The sequence below is a fragment of the Diaphorina citri genome, unplaced genomic scaffold (assembly GCF_000475195.1).
Source record: "Diaphorina citri unplaced genomic scaffold, Diaci psyllid genome assembly version 1.1 scaffold111, whole genome shotgun sequence".
Lineage (NCBI taxonomy): Eukaryota > Metazoa > Arthropoda > Insecta > Hemiptera > Psyllidae > Diaphorina > Diaphorina citri.
In genome coordinates, this window is record NW_007377548.1 from 172,893 (window position 1) to 196,080 (window position 23,188).

The 23,188-nt window shown below is 37.9% G+C and overlaps 1 protein-coding gene across 1 annotated transcript; it reads right to left on the reverse strand.

The window, feature by feature from the left end:
• Nucleotides 1-1,135: 1,135 nt before the first annotated feature.
• Nucleotides 1,136-22,434, reverse strand: LOC113465467. The gene is made up of 3 exons (XM_026820002.1): nt 22,326-22,434; nt 21,393-21,463; nt 1,136-1,378 (listed from the first exon to the last, which is right to left on the reverse strand). The coding sequence occupies exons 1-3, from the start codon at nt 22,346-22,348 to the stop codon at nt 1,218-1,220; spliced, it is 255 nt and encodes an 84-aa protein (XP_026675803.1). The 5' UTR covers nt 22,349-22,434; the 3' UTR covers nt 1,136-1,217.
• Nucleotides 22,435-23,188: the final 754 nt, after the last annotated feature.

The window sequence follows — 23,188 nt, forward strand, 5'->3', positions numbered from 1 at the left end:
AAACAAACCATGCCGACTGGCCGATGGACTTCCTAAAAATACGAACGGCAGCGGAAATTGGTAACGGCAACGAAAAGTACGGCAACCAAGGAGGTTAGTGTGGAGCGGATAATCGGTTCATGAAAAGTGAAGCACAGAATCTGAAAGGCGGCTTTGGTTTCGGCAAGGAGTTGCGTTTAAGTACTTGGCGTATGAAAATGAAACGCGAATTTTTGTTTAACTTAGGTAGGTACCAAAAGAGAACAAACCTTATTTATCAATGTGATATACAATACCCTAGTATTTTTGTAGCGCTAAAATATTACCTATAATTTATAATTTGCGCCTATTGTATACCTACCGAGGTTACCGACCTACATGCATACAAACACGAAAATTTCATAGGTACCTACTTCAAATTTTCGAAAATTTCATAGAGTCCTCATCAAATAGGTACCCATACCTACGAGTATCTCTTCATAGTTAGATACCTCTACATCTCCTGCCAGCTGTCCAAAGTTGCACCTGAATTTTTTGGCCTCTTGCCATCTACCTACATCTTCTTCAACGCCAAACAAACTTTCAGACACTAAAAATGATGGACATCTTAGTTTCATCTCTGTTTCCTCAGAAATTCGTTCTCAAATCAGTAAAGTTCTGACTACATACCTAATACTAGGTACTAAAGTAGATCTAGGCATTTTTACTTTTTTCTTCTTCTTCTTTTTTAAAGAGGGAAAGAGAACTAGTTATACTAAAAATGAAGTAACGTTCAGAAAATAGAAATAAATAGTTTTTCTTTCAAATATAACAATATTAATCTTTTTATTTTGTCTTAGGAAATATAAGGGGGGAAATACAATACAAGTTTGGGGGGGGGGGGGGCTTTAACTTTTTTATGGGATGGAATTTGAATGACCTTAAAATAAAATCAACTAAATTAATGGCTTCTTAACATGACCATCCTCTCTACCGCCCTTCTGTATGTTATTAGAACTCATAACAGAGAGTATTTCATTATTTTTAACACACAAAACAATTTAAACAATTTTGCCTACAAGGTTCGAGTACATAATTGCCCTATTCTTATAACATTAATGTACCTAGACATGTATTTAAGTAAAAAAAAAAAAAAAAAAAAAAAGTAAAAAATTACTTTTTTTGCACTTCGCCGATTTTTTTTTCTTCTTTTTTTTCGACGACTATATGTGTGGCAAAGCTTTAGGATGATGTTTCACTTACCAGCAAATGCTTTTCACGACGTGTTCTGAATCGTCGTCCTTCCGCCTGGTGCCATTGGCGTAGGTTGTGGCGGTGTTGATCTTCTGCTGATAAACCATGCCGCAGTTTTCCTGTTCCGATTTGACCGCTCTCAGGCAGGGTGCGTGTTTCAGGAATTCTGAGAACAAAAGAATGAGACCATTAGAAAGATTCAGTTGCTGTTTTTGTGTGTACTTTTTTTACTTTCCATTACCTATAGGTATAGCAAACAGGGAACCTAAGCAAAGTTTTAAGAAGGTACTGGAATCAGTTCAAAATTTCAAGATCAGGAAATGGGTGGAAAATATCCGTCTGAAGGTTCCTTGAGGCCAAAAAGGCGATTTTTTTTTACCTTCATACCTACTATGAAAGATGGTTGCTATATAACTGACATTCTGAGATGTTTGATGTTACGTAGGATAATATCTACCTAATTGAAAAATAATTCATTTCTTTAAGTTGTGTTATTTTCTATTCCAGAAACAAAAGGGGCCTCACAAAGATTGTTCTCGACAGTTCGAAACAACACGGTCGATGTACGAATGGAAAATTGCAAAGGATAAGTCATACAAGCGTGCTTACTTTCAAGCATCATTAGATTTGAGCTTTTTTTTCTTCACGGTAGAACGCCTGGCCTCATTAATCTCTGGGAAGAATATGATTATTCCCTGCGAGATAACATTTTTCTAAGGAACCTGTATTACTCAATACAGAAAGCAATGAAGTCATTCAGCACGAAGGAAAATGCAACCCAAAATTACAGTCTAGAAAACGGAGTAGAAACTTGGGAGATCTGAAAACGGACCCACCAAACAACCCGACATCGAAAAATTGAAGCGAAAAAGAGTGGTACGAGTATGTAGTTAGTTTGGATGGCAGAGCGTCTACCTTGTAAGCGCTAGGTCACGGGTTCAATCCCCGCCCGGGGCGTATTTGATCCCACTAAACAGGTAAAGTTCGTTCTCGGAACGGGTGGCTTTCTATCTTTCGCTTTCGGGACGATAAGACCTTAGCAGTTACAGTTCCCTCTATCAAAAAGTGGCCTGTTTCACGAATGACTTCGCAGTCTTTTTTATTATTACTCCACGCGCCAGAAAATTTTGACAAGATTTTTAAATGAGGAGTGTAGAGTTGTTCATGGAATGAGTCCTTGTATCAAAACACGTAACTGTGGTAAAGTACCTACCTAAATAGTGGAATATCTACCTTTATTTGTAGTGCATTGATTTGTAGTGCATTGACCACTACTCGTTATGTTACGATATTTACCTACCCTATCCTAGTGACCAGTGTAAACGTACATAGAACATAGATTACATAGCTTGTAATGAGTTCCACGTTTAGACAATAATACCACCCGCTTGCTATCAATATCATTGACAATGCTATAAAATTATCAATAATAAATTACTGATAGACGGGCGGGGTGCGGCAGGTAGGTATAAGCTCGCTCTTTGCCGAAATTTGGACACAAGTCTAGCTACTCACTAAGACTAGCTTCTATCAGGTAGACCTGACAAGTACACCTGATCAGGTCCCCTGTCAGGTCTACCTGATATGAGCACACACACTATCAGGTACACCTGACAGGCGGACCTGTTCAGGCGTAGGTTCAGGAGGCTTTCCCAAGGGGAACAATGTCCTTATGGATAGTTCTTCTCTGCTTAATTCTGTACACCGTTCGGGAAATGACATCGTTTTGTTTATGCGATGCAGAAATCTGTTATTACCAACACGCAATTATCTTCGCGCGATGAGCGAGGCGTGTTTTCCGAGTAGGAAAAATCTGTAAACAACTTAATTGATTGCGCTTCACGAGTACGCAAGTATCAAGTGTTGTCGAAATGAAATTGTCAAGATATTTAACCCATGAGAGCCGAGGCCTACATTACACCAAACCCTTCTCTCTTTTTCGCTAATATCTCAGTCGCTCCAGGTCAGAGTGCATCAGTGATTTGTCTGTTAGTTAGAAAACAAAATTTCCTACTATTTTCACTATTATTTGACATATTTACTTCGTACTGGTTCGAAGTTAAAACCGGTTAAAATTCAGCAAGGTCCAACGAAAAAAAAATTCCGCTCTTATGGGTTAATGGGCACTACGCCAGAAGATTGGGGACAAATCACGGCGATAATTAAATCTGTCTATTGACACTGCATCGTGACATTACGAGCGGCACTTAACCAGGGAAAACGGAAAACGGGGTGGGATGGGAGCAATTTGAACAGATTAAAAGTGTTCGGGGAAACCTAAACAGGCAACTCTATCTATAACGTACTAACATACATACTCGTATCTATAAAGTATACTGTACGATGAATAGATACCTATAAAATATTGTATTAGTACCTGTAACAGTTTAACAACTAGGTACCTAATATAATAATAATAATAATAATTTCGACGACTATATGTGTAATAATAATTGCAGAAGTAAGAGTACTTGACTCTATAAATAAATTCCTAATTATTATAATGCCTTCTTTATTTCAATCGCCCTGCCTCGGTGATGTAGTGGTCAAGACGCTCGACTGGTAAACAGGAGAGCGTGGGTTCAATCCCAGCCAAGGTATGGAATTTTATCCTCAAAATAATTTGAGACTTTGACCACAATAATAATGGTAGCCTACTGCTTGAGTAAAGGAGCTTTTCAGTCCTATGCGAGCAGTATAAATAAGCACTATTATTACAAAAAAAGAAAGAAAAAAAAACATCAGTACCCCCCAAACATCAGGTGATCTGATAAGAATGAGTCAGTTAAGTCAGTACCTCATTCCCCGAAGAAGAATTTATTTATCAGCGGAATAGTCATACTATTATAACTCATCATGACACATTCTTGTTTACATTCGCAAAGAATGGTCACGTGACCGCCTACATAATTATGAGCTCACTAGCAAATTCTGTGTATGGTTTGTTTAGTGAAGGTCGAATGACCAAATTTTCGAGGTGGGTCGGTTGAGATGCAGATCCGGTGTTGGACTGACATCTTAAAATAGAAGATGTAAATAGACTAAGCAGAGGCCAAGAGGCGAAGAGTTGTAAATTTGAGATCCTAAGTCAATTCTGGAAGTTGCAAGTGTCGAACAATGAAGATCAGACTTCATACAGCAGAAATTTTGGCCATCCCTTGATAGTGTTCTGCCGATAAAATTGATCTAGGTGTGTGTTTGGGGGGCAGAAGATTTTTCTTTTATAAGTGATGGTTCCTTTTACAAGACAAGTAGGTACCTAGTTCTATAGCGTTTTCTTCATTTTAAGAATGCCGCACTAGCTTGGGCTCAACTTTTTCTCACGGAAAATTGTAGTTTGATATTGAAGTTTTCGTCCCTTTGGAACATTGGACTAATCCGCTTTCTGTCTTATATTCATAGCCAATTCAGTCTTTCTTTATGCTTCCACTTTGTCCTCACTCAGTTCTTCAAATCGCCTACATATGAGATCACTAGCAAATTCTGTGTATGGTTTGGTTAGTGAAGGTCGAATGACTAAATTTTCGAGGTGGGTCGGTTGAGATGCAGATCCGGTGTTGGACTGACATCTTAAAATAGAAGATGTAAATAGACTAAGCAGAGACCAAGAGGCGAAGAGTTGTAAATTTGAGATCCTAAGTCAATTCTGGAAGTTGCAAGTGTGGAACAATGAAGATCAGACTTCATACAGCACAGCAGAAATTTTGGCCATCCCTTGATAGTGTTCTGCCGATAAAATTGATCTAGGTGTGTGTTGGGCAGAAGATTTTCCTTTTATAAGTGATTGTCCCTTTTACAGGACAAGTACCTAGTTCTATAGCGTTTTCTTCATTTTAAGAATTTCGTACTAGCTTGGGCTCAACTTTTTCTCACGGAAAATTGTAGTTTGATATTGAAGTTTCCGTCCCTTTGGAGCATTGGACTAATCCGCTTTCTGTCTTATATTCATAGCCAATTCAGTCTTTCTTTATGCTTCCACTTTGTCCTCACTCAGTTCTTCAAATTCCTTGATTTTCCTATTCTATCACATATCCTTTTACCTTTAGCTACCGTTTCCCAATCAAGTAGGAAATAGAACTTCTAATGGCTATGAATGTGACTGGGTTTTACCTATCAAGAGATCAAAAGGTTACCAGCCTTTGAACTATTGGCTGTACTATTTTAATCACCCGTAAAGTTCTCAATTTGGATTGCCTGATGAAAAGGAAACGTTGCACAACAGGAGCTTCGTAATCGAATTTCGTACAATCATCCCAGAATTCCCAGATTAATCCGAATTCCCAGATTAATCCGTTGTGATTCACTAATGTAACACAGAAAGAAAAGAATCACCAAAGGCTTATTTCCTACATAATAGTGTTATATTACAACCAAAATACAAATCCCCGGGTCTGCCTTGTAAGCTCTAGGTTGCGGGTTCCATTCCCGCTCGGAGCGGATTTTATCCTAAACAGATAAGGTTCGTTCTCGGAACGGCTGGCTCCTATCCTGTCTTCCTTCTCTATCCACTTTCGGGACGATAAGATCTCGGAAGTCAACAAAGACTTCAACATAAACATGTATGTATTTAGTATTGGGCCTGCATTGGTACCCCAGAAATATGGTTGAACCAAGAAGACCATCCAAAAGTAGATAGGAACATTAGATTGAAAAGTGAATAGAAACAAATTTAATGAAGAAACATTTATCCAGAACCCAGCACTGAAGAATCAACTGAAAAAGCTGACATTGCAAAACAGATACATTAGCAAAGTGGATGAGCATGTCCAAGAACAAAAAACTTTCTATGAAAAAGAATTTTTTTGGCACAAATTCGTCCAGACAGATAAAAGATAGGAGAAAAGGGCGAGAGCCAGCGAAAAGACACAGAAAAAGGGACCCTATCAAAGGAATGAAGTTGCTGGTAGATTAAAAGAAATTTTCAGCCCCATTCAGACTGACAATTTTGAACTCGAACCACCAACTGAAGTTCAACGAGTTAATAAAAATAGCAGGTACATAATTGGACTTTTTTTTAAAAATCAATATGGATTTTTTGTTAGATTTTTAAGAGGTACACCTGTTTTTCAGTCACCTGCCCGTTCCACTAGCTTTGAAGAGGCTCGCGAGAATTGAAAAAATGAATGAAACGAGTTTTGTGAGTAGGTACGAGTACACCAATAAGGTACTTATGTGACGTAGCGATCACGCCACCCGAACACGTCATAGCCCTGTCATTCATTGTCTTTTTTTATACCTAGATGTATTAATTACATGGTTTTACTAACCAACCTCAGTGGTGTAGTGGTTGTTGTTGTTGTTGTTGTTGTAGCGGTGTGTAGTTGCACCGAAGGGGGTTGATGGTCTCTAGCCAAGAGAACTTGGCCCGTCCCGAACCACAGTCAACCATAATGAGGACCTGTGCTTTTCCTTCCATGATAAACCCTTTATAACCTCCAGCTAGCCAGGCTGCTTAGGGTTTGGCACGCACCATATTTATAGTCCCATAGGCAGGTCACCTGGTGTACTGGTTAGATTGATTGCCTTTGGTTCTGGAGGTTGATATTTCGAGTCCAAGACAAGTGCTATTTTTACCGGACTTTGTGATTTGGGTGAAATAGATTGATGCTTTGGATAAAATAGGACCTTCATTTGCCCTTATTTCAATTTTATACGTATCCTCCGGAACTGACCGATACGCAAAGGCCTCTCAGAGAAAGCCAAGAAACTTTTCGTGTGTACTGCATTTTGGGACACACCCCCAAAAGCGTCGTAAATATTTTTCGTCCGGCCGATGATGTTGTTGTTGTAGCGGTGTAGCTGCACCGAAGGGGGTTGATGGTCTCTAGCCAAGAGAACTTGGCCCGTCCCGAACCACAGTCAACCATAATGAGGACCTGTGCTTTTCCTTCCATGATAAACCCTTTATAACCTCCAGCTAGCCAGGCTGCTAAGGGTTTGGCACGCACCCTATTTATAGTTCCACAGACCTGGTGTAATGGTTAGCTTGATTGCCTTTGGATCTAGAGGTTGGTGTTTCGAGTCCAAGACAAGTGCCATTTTTACCGGACCCTTTAATTTGGGTAAAATAGTTTTCATCAATAAGACTTTAATTTTGTCCATAAATTTTTTAGACGTATCTCCCAGAACTGACCGATACGCAAAGACCTCTCAGAGAAAGCCAAGAAACTTTTCGTGTGTACTGCATTTTGGGACACACCCCCAAAAGCGTCGTAAATATTTTTCGTCCGGCCGGCCCCCAACTAACCATCCGTCAATGATGATATTTTATTAATTGAACATGATTAAGTCAATATCACTGATTAGGTGTTTAATGCTACCTATAATGAATCACAATTACTTTTATGGACATCAAATTGTACAAACAATAAAGATAACGTTGATTCATGTCGTTTTCTGCCGGTGTAAGCTTGAAGGTTGGAAGGTTCCTTGTGTGCCAGTTTCCTCGGAAAACGCCCCTGAAGGATATTTTATTAATTGAACATGATTAAGTCAATATCACTGATTAGGTGCTTGATGCTACCTATAATAAATCACAATTAAATTATGGACATCAGATTGTACAAACAATAAAGATCACGTTGATTCATGTCGTTTTCTGCCGGTGTAAGCTTGAAGGTTGGAAGGTTCCTTGTGTGCCAGTTTCCTCGGAAAACGCCCCTGAAGCCAAATTACCTCTGTTTGGTATTAGGAATAACAGTACCAGCCTAGTTAGCTTGGTAGGGAGAGCGTCTGCCTTGTAAGCGCTTTACTATTTGTTTAGCAAGGGAAATTTTAGACTATCCTCCCTGTTTAAAGTCCCCCAGCCAGACTAGTATTTCTTTCTAGGTACCTATTCATGTAAGATGAAAGATCCATTTTCCTTTCAGGAAACTTTCGGAAACGGTACCAATTTCGATGGCACACCATCTTCGATTTCCTGTGATTCAGTTTCCAAAAGGGAACCGTTCCGAAAGTTTCCCGAAAATGAAAATACTCCTTATTGCCACTTGGTTGTTTGAATAAGTAAAGTACCTTATTCTCTGCTACCAGTGTTACCAGGTTTGACCTCTTGTCCCTTTTTGTCCCTTCACCAATTTAATGCTCTTTTCCCCTTCCTCCCTCCTCTTCTTCCGTGTCATGTTCTCCTGGTCTACTTTGCCAATTTCTTCATCACGATAAGACCAATCAATACGCCATTACAGACGAGTGTTATTTAAGCGAGTAATTCCACGTGACTCAAATTACAATGTCACGCCACCTTCTGAGTTATCAGAAGTGGAAGGAAAACAAACGGTTTATTTTTACGACTCATAAAATGACATGTCATAAAATGACATGGGCGCTTTGATATTTCACAAGTTATAATAATTATAACTATGACCAATTATTGTCCAGACTGGTAGTTAACAATCAGGGATAGACCGCCGAAATTTAATCCCCAATTATTGTCCAGACTGGTAGTTAACAATCAGGGATAGACCGCCGAAATTTAATCGTCCTGGCAGGGAAAGGTGTCCTTAGATTTCGTTTTAACGACGCGACGTCCTTTGAACGATTTTAATTCGTTCGTCGAAAACGATGGTAATAGCTGTTTTCTGTGACACGAACACACGAAGGAGAAGAAGAATTAGAAGGAAGAAGAAGAATTGAACATGATTCCATTTATCCCCCTCCCCTCCCAGAAGAAGAAAAAGAAGACAAAACAAATTGACGTAATGTTCATGAAATTTACCCGTGTGGATAGTAAAATACATGAAATCACCTTGTACGTAGCTGGCCAATCGGACTGAAAGGTACAAAAACACGAGATACTCTGAAGCACATGGTGGGAGATATCAGACGATGTGTTTATGATTTGTAAGAAGAAGAATTGAATTGAACATGATTCCATTTATCCCCCCCCCTCCCAGAAGAAGAAAAAGAAGACAAAACAAATTGACGTAAAACAAATTCATGAAATTTACCTGTGTGGATAGTAAAATACATGAAATCACCTTGTACGTCGCTGGCCAATCGGACTGAAAGGTACAAAAACACGAGATACTCTGAAGCACATGGTGGGAGATATCAGACGATGTGTTTATGATTTGTATTCCGAGTAATTTAGTGGAGGAGGCTCATGTACTCCCATCTCCCTTGCATAATGCAGGCTAATTATATGGTAGATTGGCCTCGTCGATATACGGTGTCGACTATGTGTGGACAGTGGGCACAGCTTTAAACCATTTTATTTTTCCAATTACATAGTCGGTATTTATTTTTCCGATTAGTCGAACATTGAAAGGCGGACATTTTTCTATATTTTAAAAAGGCGGGCGGACGGAGGACAAACGCATAAAAAGGAGGACATGTCCACCAAAAAGCGGACGTCTGGTAAGCCTGTTGGACACACCTTTAGTTATTATGCCCACCGTTCACGCTCAGACCATCTTAACGTGTGTGGTGGGCATTAGCCATTATAGACATTGAAATGGTGGGTAAAACCCCGTCACTTAAGACCTCAGCAGTTATAGAGTGATGTTAAACCCGTTCAAATTAAAAGTCCATCTGTTAGTCGGAAAAATTATCGCAGTTTCCACAGCTGTTATCTAGTGACACCTTACAACCTTAGATAACTACAATGGGACCTGTATCTGCTAGTAAAAAAATAAGGCCACGTTCTAGTTTCTATGTCATGACAAAATATGATTTGCTAATTCACAGTCAAAACCATAGTATCACATGACACTCGAGTACCAGTGACTCCATTCGAGTAAATGAGTAGGGAGTTATATACGTAACAGGTCGAATTTGTTCAAGGTTTATCAGAATATCTAGCCGTTTTTTTATCATTTGCGACTTGGATTCGACCCAGGGACTGCGGTTAAGGTCATGGTCTCCTAACTGAAGGGTCGGTAGGGTTAGAGCCGCACTCGAGTACCAGTGACTCCATTCGAGTAAATGAGTAGGGAGTTATATACGTAACAGGTCGAATTTGTTCAAGGTTTGTCAGAATATCTTAGCAGTTTTTTTTTTTATCATTTGCGACTTGGATTCGACCCAGGGACTGCGGTTAAGGTCATGGTCTCCTAACTGAAGGGTCGGTAGGGTTAGAGCCCTTGTCACAAGGACTGTCGCTATAGTCCTTGTTTATTTATAGGTTATAGGTTAAGGCCACGTTCTAATTTCTATGTCATGACAAAATATGATTTGCTAATTCACAGTCAAAACCATAGTATCACATGACACTCGAGTAGATACCAGTGACTCCATTCGAGTAAATGAGTAGGGAGTTATATACGTAACAGGTCGAATTTGTTCAAGGTTTATCAGAATATCTAGCCGTTTTTTTATCATTTGCGACTTGGATTCGACCCAGGGACTGCGGTTAAGGTCATGGTCTCCTAACTGAAGGGTCGGTAGGGTTAGAGCCCTTGTCACAAGGACTGTCGCTATAGTCCTTGTTTATTTATAGGTACTCAAGTTATTAGACGCGTTGAATTCTACTGTCGGCGATAGGCGTTTTAACTGAAAGTCTCAAAGTATTTGCAAACTATTTAGGTACTCAAGTTATTAGACGCGTTGAATTCTACTGTCGGCGATAGGCGTTTTAACTGAAAGTCTCAAAGTATTTGCAAACTATTTGAGCGCAATATCAGCAAAGATGGCAAGACATGACGTCATTGTTTGGTCATATAAAAGGACCAGAGGATATACCACCTGGTGACCTGACTGTCATGCTAGTAATTTCAATGAAAGCCAAACCCTGAAGACTCCAGGTTGCCGAAGAAATAAATATCACAATGAGTTCTAATCTTCTAAGAGCGAATTTTCGACTTTTAGCGAATAGCTTCCTAGTGACCCAAAAAACACAACCCCGAGTAAAAGTTGTAACTTTGCCGAAAAATGAAATAGGTAGCTCAGCATCCCTAAAGGAAATTTAGCTAAAATGCACTCGAGGTCACGAATTCAATACACATGAGTGCATAGTACTCGTATAAATTTCTTAATCCATTTCTTATTCAAATCACCAACTTTAATCGATTGGTTTACCTAGAATGAAAGCCATACCTTGAAGACTCCAGGTTGCCGAAGAAATAAATATCACAATGAGTTCTAATCTTATAAGAGCGAATTTTCGACTTTTCCTATAGTGATCCAAAAAACACAACTCCGACTTAAAGTTGTAACTTTGCCTAAAAATGAAATAGGTAGCTCAGCATCCCTAAAGGAAATTTAGCTAAAATGCACTCGAGGTCACGAATTTAATACACACGAGTGCATAGTACTCGTATAAATTTCTTAATCCATTTCTTATTCAAATCACCAATTTTAATCGATTGGTCACCAACTAGAGGTCTAAGGCTAAGGTCAAGTAAAACTCCTTTCTTTTCCTTCACTGAACTGTAAATGGACTGCAAGTTCTAGATATCTACTAGTACGCTAGGTATCTAAATTTTAAGATTTACTCGAGGCAATAGGTAAATAATTATTAATAAATTCCTTACTATGTATTTATTATTATTATTATTTATAGAATCACCCGTAAAGTTCTCAATTTGGATTGCCTGATGAAAAGGAAACGTTGCACAACAGTAGCTTCGTAATCGAATTTCGTACAATCATCCCAGAATTCCCAGATTAATCCGAATTCCCAGATTAATCCGTTGTGATTCACTAATGTAACACAGAAAGAAAAGAATCACCAAAGGCTTATTTCCTACATAATAGTGTTATATTACAACCAAAATACAAATCCCCGGGTCTGCCTTGTAAGCTCTAGGTTGCGGGTTCCATTCCCGCTCCGAGCGGATTTTTTCCTAAACAGATGAGGTTCGTTCTCGGAACGGCTGGCTCCTATCCTGTCTTCCTTCTCTATTCACTTTCGGGACGATAAGATCTCGGAAGTCAACAAAGACTTCAACATAAACATGTACCTATGTATTTTTCTTTTTTTTTTTCCTTTGCATAGACAAACTAAAGTAAAATTTATTTAAGAATACATCTAAAATTACAAATAAAACACCCCTTCCAGGTTTTCATGAAATATGGTTGGACCAAGAAGACCATCCAACAGTAGATAGGAACATTAGATTGAAAAGTGAATAGAAACAAATTGAATGAAGAAAGATTCATCCAGAATACAACACTGAAGAATCAGCTGAAAAAGCTGACATTGCAAAACAGATACATTAGCAAAGTGGATGAGCATGTCCAAGAACAAAAAACTTTCTATGGAAAAGAATTTTTTTGGCACAAATTTGTCCAGACAGATAAAAGATAGGAGAAAAGGGCGAGCCAGCGAAAAGACACAGAAAAAGGGGAAATATTTGAAACACTTCACACTATCTCAAAAGCATCTCAAAAGCTTTTACCATTGCTTATTGATAACAAGAACTTTGAAGGTCATTAACTCATTACCTCATTAGCTTCCTATAAGTTGTCATTGATTAATTTATCATGAAAGTTAGTAAACAAAAAATTATATTTTCCAATATTTATGATAGGAATTCTAAGAAGAGTCAAATTCATTAAAACTTCTAGCTTATATGCTTCACAATTTGATGATGGTATGTGGGTTTGTATTACAGGATGAACTTTGTTATCAAAGGCTATCACAAAATTTGAAACTCGGTCTCATAGTTAATGAAGGGTGAAAAGGTAACAGGATGAATTTCAAAATCAAAAATGTTAATCCGTTAGGTAGGTACTTCGCATGTTTAATCAAAATCAAACTTTTAATGAATTTATTTAATTTTGACATCCTTTGTAAATATTTAGGTTATTTCTATCAAATGATACAATACAAGCTAGATACTAAAAATAAAATGAAATAAAAACTTGTAAGTATCCATTGATCTAAATAACCTAAGTAAAATAAAATCAAACTTGTTAATCCATTAGGTTTAATTGAAACAAATCACGACCTTGTAGGTCGAAATGTCATTTCCCCATGACAGCACGGTTTGCAAAAAAAGATATACCTATTTTTATCTCTGATATTGTAGTCTCCTAAACGCCTACATAGTTTTGATTGAATCTACTATGATTCATAAGTAGAATTTAAACAGTACATTTTCTGCTTGTCGTAAATCAATAAAGAAGTTGGTCTACAAAAATGGGCAGAGCAAATTGATCCGAATATGAGTGGTAGCAGAGTAGAGAACAGTTATCGAATTTGATTATTTATGAAGGAATTATTAGTCTTCTTTTGGCTGGGTAGAGTTTGAATCACATCTGAATACCTACTATGTCTGAGTAGTGAATTGAGACATTAAGTTGTAGGGCAAAGGGACTTTTTAGTCCTATTCGAGCAGGATAACGAAATTTGTATAAGAGTATGTAGTGCTTAACCCCATACACAAAAAGCTCAAACTGAGGCTAAGGTGTAGGGGCTGGACAGCCCTAAAGGATGGGTTAAGCCTGTACGAATCTTCGATATAGACTTTTTCAATTATTATCTACTCGTATTTCAATGAAAAGAGAATTTAGTTGTGATTAAAACGTCATTCAAGTAGGAATATTTTAGGGTGAATAAGGATTAAATTAATCCAAGCGAGAAACCGGAAGCTGGACTAGAGTATGTCCAATATGTTACACACATCTTACATCTCTCATGCCTACAAACCTAGTACATTTCTCATATACATAGGTAATGATTTGGTGAAATGCAAATTTTGAAATTCTGACCCATGATAAGGCAGATATTGTGAACCTTAGGCATACAATGACACAATGTAATATGATCAGATCAGGTTATTTGATGTTGATGATTCCTTATTCTCTGCTACCAGTGTTACCAGGTTTGACCTCTTGTCCCTTTTTGCCCCTTCACCAATTTAATGCTCTTTCCCCCTTCCTCCCTCCCTCCTCTTCTTCCGTGTCATGTTCTCCTGGTCTACTTTGCCAATTTCTTCATCACGATAAGACCAATCAATACACCATTACAGACGAGTGTTATTTAAGCGAGTAATTCCACGTGACTCAAATTACAATGTCACGCCACCTTCTGAGTTATCAGAAGTGGAAGGAAAACAAACGGTTTATTTTTACGACTCATAAAATGACATGGGCCCTTTGATATTTCACAAGTTATAATAATTATAACTATGCCCAATTATTGTCCAGACTGGTAGTTAACAATCAGGGATAGACCGCCGAAATTTAATCGTCCTGGCAGGGAAAGGTGTCTTAGATTTCGTTTTAACGACGCGACGTCCTTTGAACGATTTTAATTCGTTCGTCGAAAACGATGGTAATAGCTGTTTTCTGTGACACGAACACACGAAGGAAGAAGAAGAATTGAATTGAACATGATTCCATTTATCCCCCCCCCTCCCAGAAGAAGAAAAAGAAGACAAAACAAATTGACGTGTTTAGTGGAATTGAATTTTCATATTAATCTACTTAGCCCAGTTAGAAGAGAGGAGTTTACATTCCTCTCTCGAGTCTAGCGGGTCTGGCTTAGGTTATTTTATATCAATGGATACAATACAAGCTAGATACTAAAAATAAAATGAAATAAAAACTTGTAAGTACCTATCCATTGATCTAAATAACCTAAGTAAAATAAAATCAAACTTGTTAATCCATTAGGTTTAATTGAAACAAACCACGACCTTGTAGGGCGAAATGTCATTTCCCCATGACAGCACGGTTTGCAAAAAAAGATATACCTATTTTTAACTCTGATATTGTAGTCTCCTAAACGCCTACATAGTTTTGATTGAATCTACTATGATTCATAAGTAGAATTAAATAAGCATTTTTGTGATTATACTGATTATTATTGCTTGAGATAAATTTTAAATACCACCTAGTGATATACCTAGGCTGGAATCAGCGTCTAAGTTACGATTAGGTGTCGTTTTAACTGTTAGAGGGAGATTTTTTTCAATGTACAGAAAACGGAATGAACCAATACATATAATACCAGTCATCCAGGCTCAAAACGTCTGATAGATCTAGGTCTGTCAGACAGTCGGAGCGTGGGGAGGAAAAATCTCAAGACCCAAGTCTCTCAAACAGTCTGAAGCGGCTTTTTCTGCCACACATTCCGCCCGTCTAGTCGTCTGAGCGTGAGTGACCGCAAAAGAAAGCTTGTGGCTTGTGTTAGTGACCCGCTTTTGTATCCACCAGTTGTCAATGATTTTGCGATCACCCTGTATACACTCGGGTTACACAATGTCTGATACACTGATGCTGTGTTGACGAAATATTGTTAGCTTGCACTGTCAGTCAATCAAATCTAAATATAGAGATCTGCAACGATTAATGGAGATTGGAGACTTGGTACTGATGAGCTTGCAGTTCATTGGTTTATTTTTGCTCTCCCCATGACGAAGTGGTTCTTGGAACAGGCATCGTTATATCCACAGGGACAGTTAAGCTGTGTCCACACATAGTTGACGCCGTCGACCGACGTCGACTGAAACCGTACACCAGCCTCGACAACATAGATTCACCTCGTCGATCTGATCTATGTGTGGACAAGAAAAGCACTCAGTGCTAAATTTCAGACGGTCTGTCAGACCGCGGTCTGAATGTGAGGGGCGAGCATTGCGTTTTCAATTGCCGTATTTCCTCATGTAAAAGTGTGTCCAAACCTAGTCGATCAAAATGGTGAATCTATGTGGCAGTGTGGACGGTTCATCATAATTGTCGATGCAGTGTGGACTGTGGACGGTTCATCAACGACCGATCAACTATGTGTGGACACTCCTTTAGAAGGCACTTCAAAATCACTATGTCTTTTTTCCGCGATTGTTGCATCTATTTTCCGATCGTTTTCCGCATCTATTTGCGGAATTGCCAAGATCATTAGAAATCAAGTGATAAAATATGCACTCGTCATGCGGTCAATGTCATCACAGTGCCACATGGAGTCGTAAAATTCATAGTAGATACGATCATAAAACAATCTGGTGTGAACATCACACGACTTTCTAATACACGGCATTAACTACAATGAAATATCAATTTTGAGAAATTTTTGGGAACAGAAGGTGAAAAAATCGAAAATTTCTGGAAATTTCAGAAATAAAATGCTTATTGCAAGTAAATACGTTCATTGATGTCATATGGGGTCAACTCTCATACTTTTTCGATAACTTCTGATTGCCATTTACAAGATAAACGGTTGAGAAACGGACTTTTTGCGGACTCACGGGACCCCAAAACGGATATTTTCCCCCGTTCCGACTTTCAAAAGTTTGAACTGATTCCAATACGGTATTACAAGTAAATACGTTCATTGATGTCATATGGGGTCAACTCTCATACTCTTTCGATAACTATTTCTGATTGCCATTTACAAGATAAACGGTTAAGAAACGGACTTTTTGCGGACTCACGGGACCCCAAGACGGATATTTTCCCCCGTTCCGACTTTCAAAAGTTTGAACTGATTCCAATACTTTCTCATTACATTGTATATAGGTTCCCTATGCTTAATGTGTTAGAAAGTAATAAGCATAGTAAACGCTCGAGTCTAGACTACTCTAGGGCCTAGTAGCAACATCACATATGGAAATTAGCTATACAATTTCAAGATGGGAGTAAAACCTAGTACAGCGAAATGTCATTTCCCCATGACAGCACGGTTTGCAAAAAAAGATATAGGTACCTATTTTTAACTCTGATATTGTAGTCTCCTAAACGCCTACATAGTTTTGATTGAATCTACTATGATTCATAAGTAGAATTGCTTGTCGTAAATCAATAAAGAAGTTGGTCTAAAAAAATGGGCAGAGCAAATTGATCCGAATATGAGTGGTAGCAGAGTAGAGAACAGTTATCGAATTTGATTATTTATGAAGGAATTATTAGTCTTCTTTTGGCTGGGTAGAGTTTGAATCACATCTGAATACCTACTATGTCTGAGTAGACATTTTCTGCTTGTCGTAAATCAATAAAGAAGTTGGTCTACAAAAATGGGCAGAGCAAATTGATCCGAATATGAGTGGTAGCAGAGTAGAGAACAGTTATTGAATTTGATTATTTATGAAGGAATTATTAGTCTTCTTTTGGCTGGGTAGAGTTTGAATCACATCTGAATACCTACTATGTCTGAGTAGTGAATTGAGACATTAAGTTGTAGGGCAAAGGGACTTTTTAGTCCTATTCGAGCAGGATAACGAAATTTGTATAAGAGTATGTAGTGCTTAACTTAAGCTTAACCCCATACACAAAAAGCCCAATCTGAGGCTTAGGTGTAGGGGCTGGACAGCCCTAAAGGATGGGTTAAGCTAATTGAGACAGTTGTAGGGCAAAGGGACTTTTTAGTCCTATTCGAGCAGGATAACGAAATTTGTAGAAGAGTATGTAGTGCTTAACTCCATACACAAAAAGCCCAAACTGAGGCTTAGGTGTAGGGGCTGTACAGCCCTAAAGGATGGGTTAAGCTTCTACGAATCTAGGATGTAGACTTTTTCTATTATTATTTTGACAAGAGAATTGAGTTGTGATTAAAACGTCATTCAAGTAGGAATATTTTAGGGTGAATAGGGATTAAATTAATCCAAGCGAGAAACCGGAAGCTGGACTAGAGTATGTCCAATATGTTACACACATCTTACATCTCTCATGCCTACAACAGATTATTTTTTATGAATGTAGATAACAAAAAGAAATTCAAATTGATGTGTTAATAGAACATTAAAGATTATTGTTTATCACAAGATTTTTTTCTGATCAAAGAAAATCTACTTACCTACACTTACTAGTTAAAAATTTCAAAATTTCCTTTCAAGATCCGTCTTCTTTTACTAGGATGTAGACTTGTTCTATTATTATTTTAATGACAAGAGATTGAGTTGTGATTAAAACGTCATTCAAGTAGGAATATTTTAGGATGTTAGGGTGATGGGTGAATAAGGATTAAATTAATCCAAGCGAGAAACCGGAAGCTGGACTAGAGCATGTCCAATATGTTACACACATCTTACATCTCTCATGCCTACAACAGATTATTTTTTATGAATGTAGATAACAAGAAGAAATTCAAATTGATGTGTTAATAGAACATTAAAGATTATTGTTTATCACGAGATTTTTTTCTGATCAAAGAAAATCTACTTACCTACACTTACTAGTTAAAAATTTCAAAATTTCCTTTCAAGATCCGTCTTCTTTTAAGCAGTTTTCAATGTGCTGATCATTATTTTAGTGGAATTGAATTTTCATATTAATCTACTTAGCCCAGTTAGAAGAGAGGAGTTTACATTCCTCTCTCGAGTCTAGCGGGTCTGGTGTAACAAACATACGTAGGTCCGGTTCGATTCCTGTGATACCCACAACATTCTGAATAAGATACTCCAGAAAGTAGATCAATTTGATAACTCTCTGTTTGGTATTAGGAATAACAGTACCAGCCTAGTTAGCTTGGTAGGGAGAGCGTCTGCCTTGTAAGCGCTTTGCTATTATTGTTTAGCAAGGGAAATTTCAGACTATCCTCCCTGTTTAAAGTCCCCCAGTATTTCTTTCTAGGTACCTACCTATTCATGTAAGATGAAAGATCCATTTTCCTTTTAGGAAACTTTCAGAAACGGTATATACCGATTTCGATGGCGCACCATCTTCAATTTCCTGTGATTCAGTTTCCAAAAGGGAACCGTTCCGAAAGTTTCCCGAAAATGAAAATACTCTTTATTGCCACTTGGTAGTTTGAATAAGTACCTTATTCTCTGCTACCAGTGTTACCAGGTTTGACCTCTTGTCCCTTTTTGCCCCTTCACCAATTTAATGCTCTTTCGATAGAAATGACCTCTTTCTTTGGGATCCATACATGCTCTTGTGTAGTTGTCGATACATCGCAGACCTTCGTTGATATCCCTGAGGAAGAACAGGAACAGAAAGGGTTAATCTCGGTTATTAAAGTGTGTCCACACATAGTTGACCGGCCAACGATCGACTGAACCGTCCACACTGCCTCGACAACATAGGTTTATCTGGTCGATGGACTGCCGGTCGACTATGTTTGGACTGGGGTTACCAGACAATAAATTTCAAAAGGAGCACATTTTGGCTAAAAAAGGCGGACATTTCAACCAAAAGGAGGACGCAGAAAATAATCAACACAAAAACCACCAGTATAGACAACATAGGTTTAACTGGTCGATGGACTGCCGGTCGACTATGTTTGGACTGGGGTTACCAGACAATAAATTTCAAAAGGAGCACACTTTGGCTAAAAAGGCGGACATTTCAACCAAAAGGAGGACGCAGAAAATAATCAACACAAAAACCACCAGTATAATAAGTAACATGATTTTTTTTTATTATTTTTTTTTAATCTATGTACCTACATTGTACATAGACTTAATTGCACTAAAATTGCATTTACCTATGGTTTTTAAAAGTTCCAGTCCTGACGTCTTCTTCTCAACGGAAAACGATACGTTACGTAATTTAGGTTTTTGAGGTCGAAACTTCAACATATCAACCAAAGTCAATGTTGCTTCGAACTTAAAAAAAAAGTAAAAAAATCAATTTTTTTCATACTTTATATGATTCCTTATCACACGGGGAGTATTTTAAGATAGGAAAATGTATCTACTTAGGTACCTACAATCGGGATCTTGGAATTTAGTCTGTAATGGAAGTTTAAGGATGTCGAATGTAGGATGTCGTTGTAGATGTAGGTAACACCATCACCATCACCATCACCATCACCATCACCATCACCATCACCATCACCATCACCATCACCATCACCATCACCATCACCACCATCATCATCATCATCATCATCATCATCATCATCATCATCATCATCATCATCATCATCATCATCATACAAAATACTGATGTCGAAGCAGTTCAATATTTTTTCTTAGTGAATTTTTTAAGTATTAGTTTTTTGACAATAAAATCAGTCGTACCATGTGCCTACCTCCCGTGTTATTGAAGTGAATTACCCAATTTCGGTATGTAAGCATCCTGTAATTTTTACTTTCTATTACTACAGTATAGTGGAGCTATACTAGTAATGAAAGTATGATGTCAAAAAAGTGATTTTTAGCCCATGGTCTGTACGTAATTACGTATGTATGTATGTGTGTGTACTACAGGATTAAATGGGAAAATGGGAAAAGGTGGTATTCAAAATATCTCAAGAACGGTTTGTCCTAGAGCGATGAAATTTGGTATGCTATCCCGGTATGGTCCAAGGACGATTACGTATGTATGTATGTGTGTATGTATGTATGTATGTATGTATGTGTGTACTACAGGTTTAAATGGGAAAATTGGAAAAGGTGGTATTCAAAATATCTCAAGAACGGTTTGTCCTAGAGCGATGAAATTTGGTATGCTATCCCGGTATGGTCCAAGGACGCGACTGTAACAATTTGGTAAAAATCGGATCATCCCTCATCCAGATATCAACTAAAGTCGATGTTGCTGCGAACTTCAAAAAAAAGTAAAAAAATCAATTTTTTTCATACTTTATATGATTCCTTATCACACGGGGAGTATTTTAAGATAGGAAATTTTTGGTCGTAAAATGCTTATTACAAGTAAATACGTTCATTGATGTCATATGGGGTCAACTCTCATACTCTTTCGATAACTTCTGATTACCATTTACAAGATAAACGGTTAAGAAACGGACTTTTTGCGGACTCACGGGACCCCAAAACGGATATTTTCCCCCGTTCCGACTTTCAAAAGTTTGAACTGATTCCAATACTTTCTCATTACATTGTATAGGTTCCCTATGCTTAATGTATTAGAAAGTAATAAGCATAGTAAACGTTCGAGTCTAGACTACTCTAGGGCCTAGTAGCAACATCACATATGGAAATTAGCTATACGATTTCAAGATGGGAGTAAAACCTAGTACACATGAATGTAGATAACAAGAAGAAATTCAAATTGATGTGTTAATAGAACATTAAAGATTATTGTTTATCACGAGATTTTTTTTCTGATCAAAGAAAATCTACTTACCTACACTTACTCGTTAAAAATTTCAAAATTTCCTTTTGAGATCCGTCTTCTTTTAAGCACTTTTCAATGTGCTGATCATTTAGTGGAATTGAATTTTCATATTAATCTACTTAGCCCAGTTAGAAGAGAGGAGTTTACATTGCTCTCTCGTGTCTAGCGGGTCTGGTGTATAACAATTAACAAACATACGTAGGTCCGGTTCGATTCCTGTGATACCCACAACATTCTGAATAAGATACTCCAGAAAGTAGATCAATTTGATAACTTACCATCCTGGTAAGATCCTTCCTCACAAATTTCCTGCATGACAAGACTGGTTCCTGCGTACAGTCGATAGAAAGTTGATGATTGGCAGAGGATCATTGTCGAATCAGCTATTTAAGCCTTATTTTGAGGATACTGTTTTATGGATGGATACCTACAATAAATAAATTATACTATGTAGGTACTATATCTATCATCTATCTAGTTATAGATTGATAATTGGCAAAGGATCATTGTCGAATCAGCTATTTAAGCCTCATTTTGAGGATACTGTTTTATGGATGGATACCTACAATAAATAAATTATACTATGTAGGTACTATATCTATCATCTATCTAGTTATAGGTGGGAGAGGGAGAGAGAGACGACTGAGAAGTTATTAGTGGATGTGCCGAAACAACAATTTTAGAAACAGGATAAGGGACCCACAAGCTCAGAAAAAGAGAGTTAATATTTTTAGTGGATGTGCCTAAACCCCTCTTTTTATTATCTACGCGACTGAGAAGTTATTAGTGGATGTGCCGAAACAACAATTTCAGAAACAGGATAAGGGACCCACAAGCTCAGAAAAAGAGAGTTAATATTTTTAGTGGATGTGCCTAAACCCCTCTTTTTATTATCTACGAGTAAACCCGTCTATTTATCTACTGTAGTAGGTATTTAAAGTATTTATCACAATAAAAAGTGTCATGTAAGTAATTTTTCAAGTCCATGTAAATTATTTTATTTCGTTCAATTGTCCATTTTAATGCATTAAATTCCAAACATGTTAACGTGCTATGTACCTAAATAATTAGAAATTTATACGCGTAAAGATAAACATTTTCACTCTGGGCCATAGCAAGGCATTAGGACAAGGTTCGAGCAGGATTTTTGGGGAAAATTAGTCAACCGAACACAAAATTTGAACAAAACGCTTCACATTCGCCGATAGAAATGACCTCTTTCTTTGGGATCCATACATGCTCTTGTGTAGTTGTCGATACATCGCAGACCTTCATTGATATCCCTGAGGAAGAACAGGAACAGAAAGGGTTAATCTCGGTTATTAAAGTGTGTCCACACATAGTTGACCGGCCATCGATCGACTGAACCGTCCACACTGCCTCGACAACATAGATTTATCTCGTCCATGGACTGCCGGTCGACTATGTTTGGACTGGGGTTACCAGACAAGAAATTTCAAAAGGAGCACATTTTGGCTAAAAAGGCGGACATTTCAACCAAAAGGAGGACGCAGAAAATAATCAACACAAAAAACACCAGTATAATAAGTAACATGATTTTTTTTTTTAATCTATGTACCTACATTGTACATAGACTTAATTGCACTAAAATTGCATTTACCTGTGGTTTTTAAAAGTTCCAGTCCTGACGTCTTCTTCTCAACGGAAAACGATACGTTACGTAATTTAGGTTTTTGAGGTCGAAACTTCAAAGAGGCGGACATTTTGCTATATTTTAAAAAGGCGGGCGGACGGAGGACAAACGTATAAAAAGGAGGACATGTCCGCCAAAAAGCGGACGTCTGGTAAGCTTATTGGACACACCTTTAGTTATTATGCCCACCATTCACGCTCGGACCGTCTTAACGTGTGTGGTGGGCATTAGCCATTATAGACATTAATGTGGTGGGTAAAACCCCGTCACATGAGACTCAAGTTATAGAGTGACGTTCAACCGCTTCAAATGAAAAGTCCATCTGTTAGTCGGAAAAATTATCGCAGTTTCCACAGCTGTTATCTATATGAATTTGCCGCATCAGCAAAATATTTCAATGTTCAGGAAACATGGGTAATG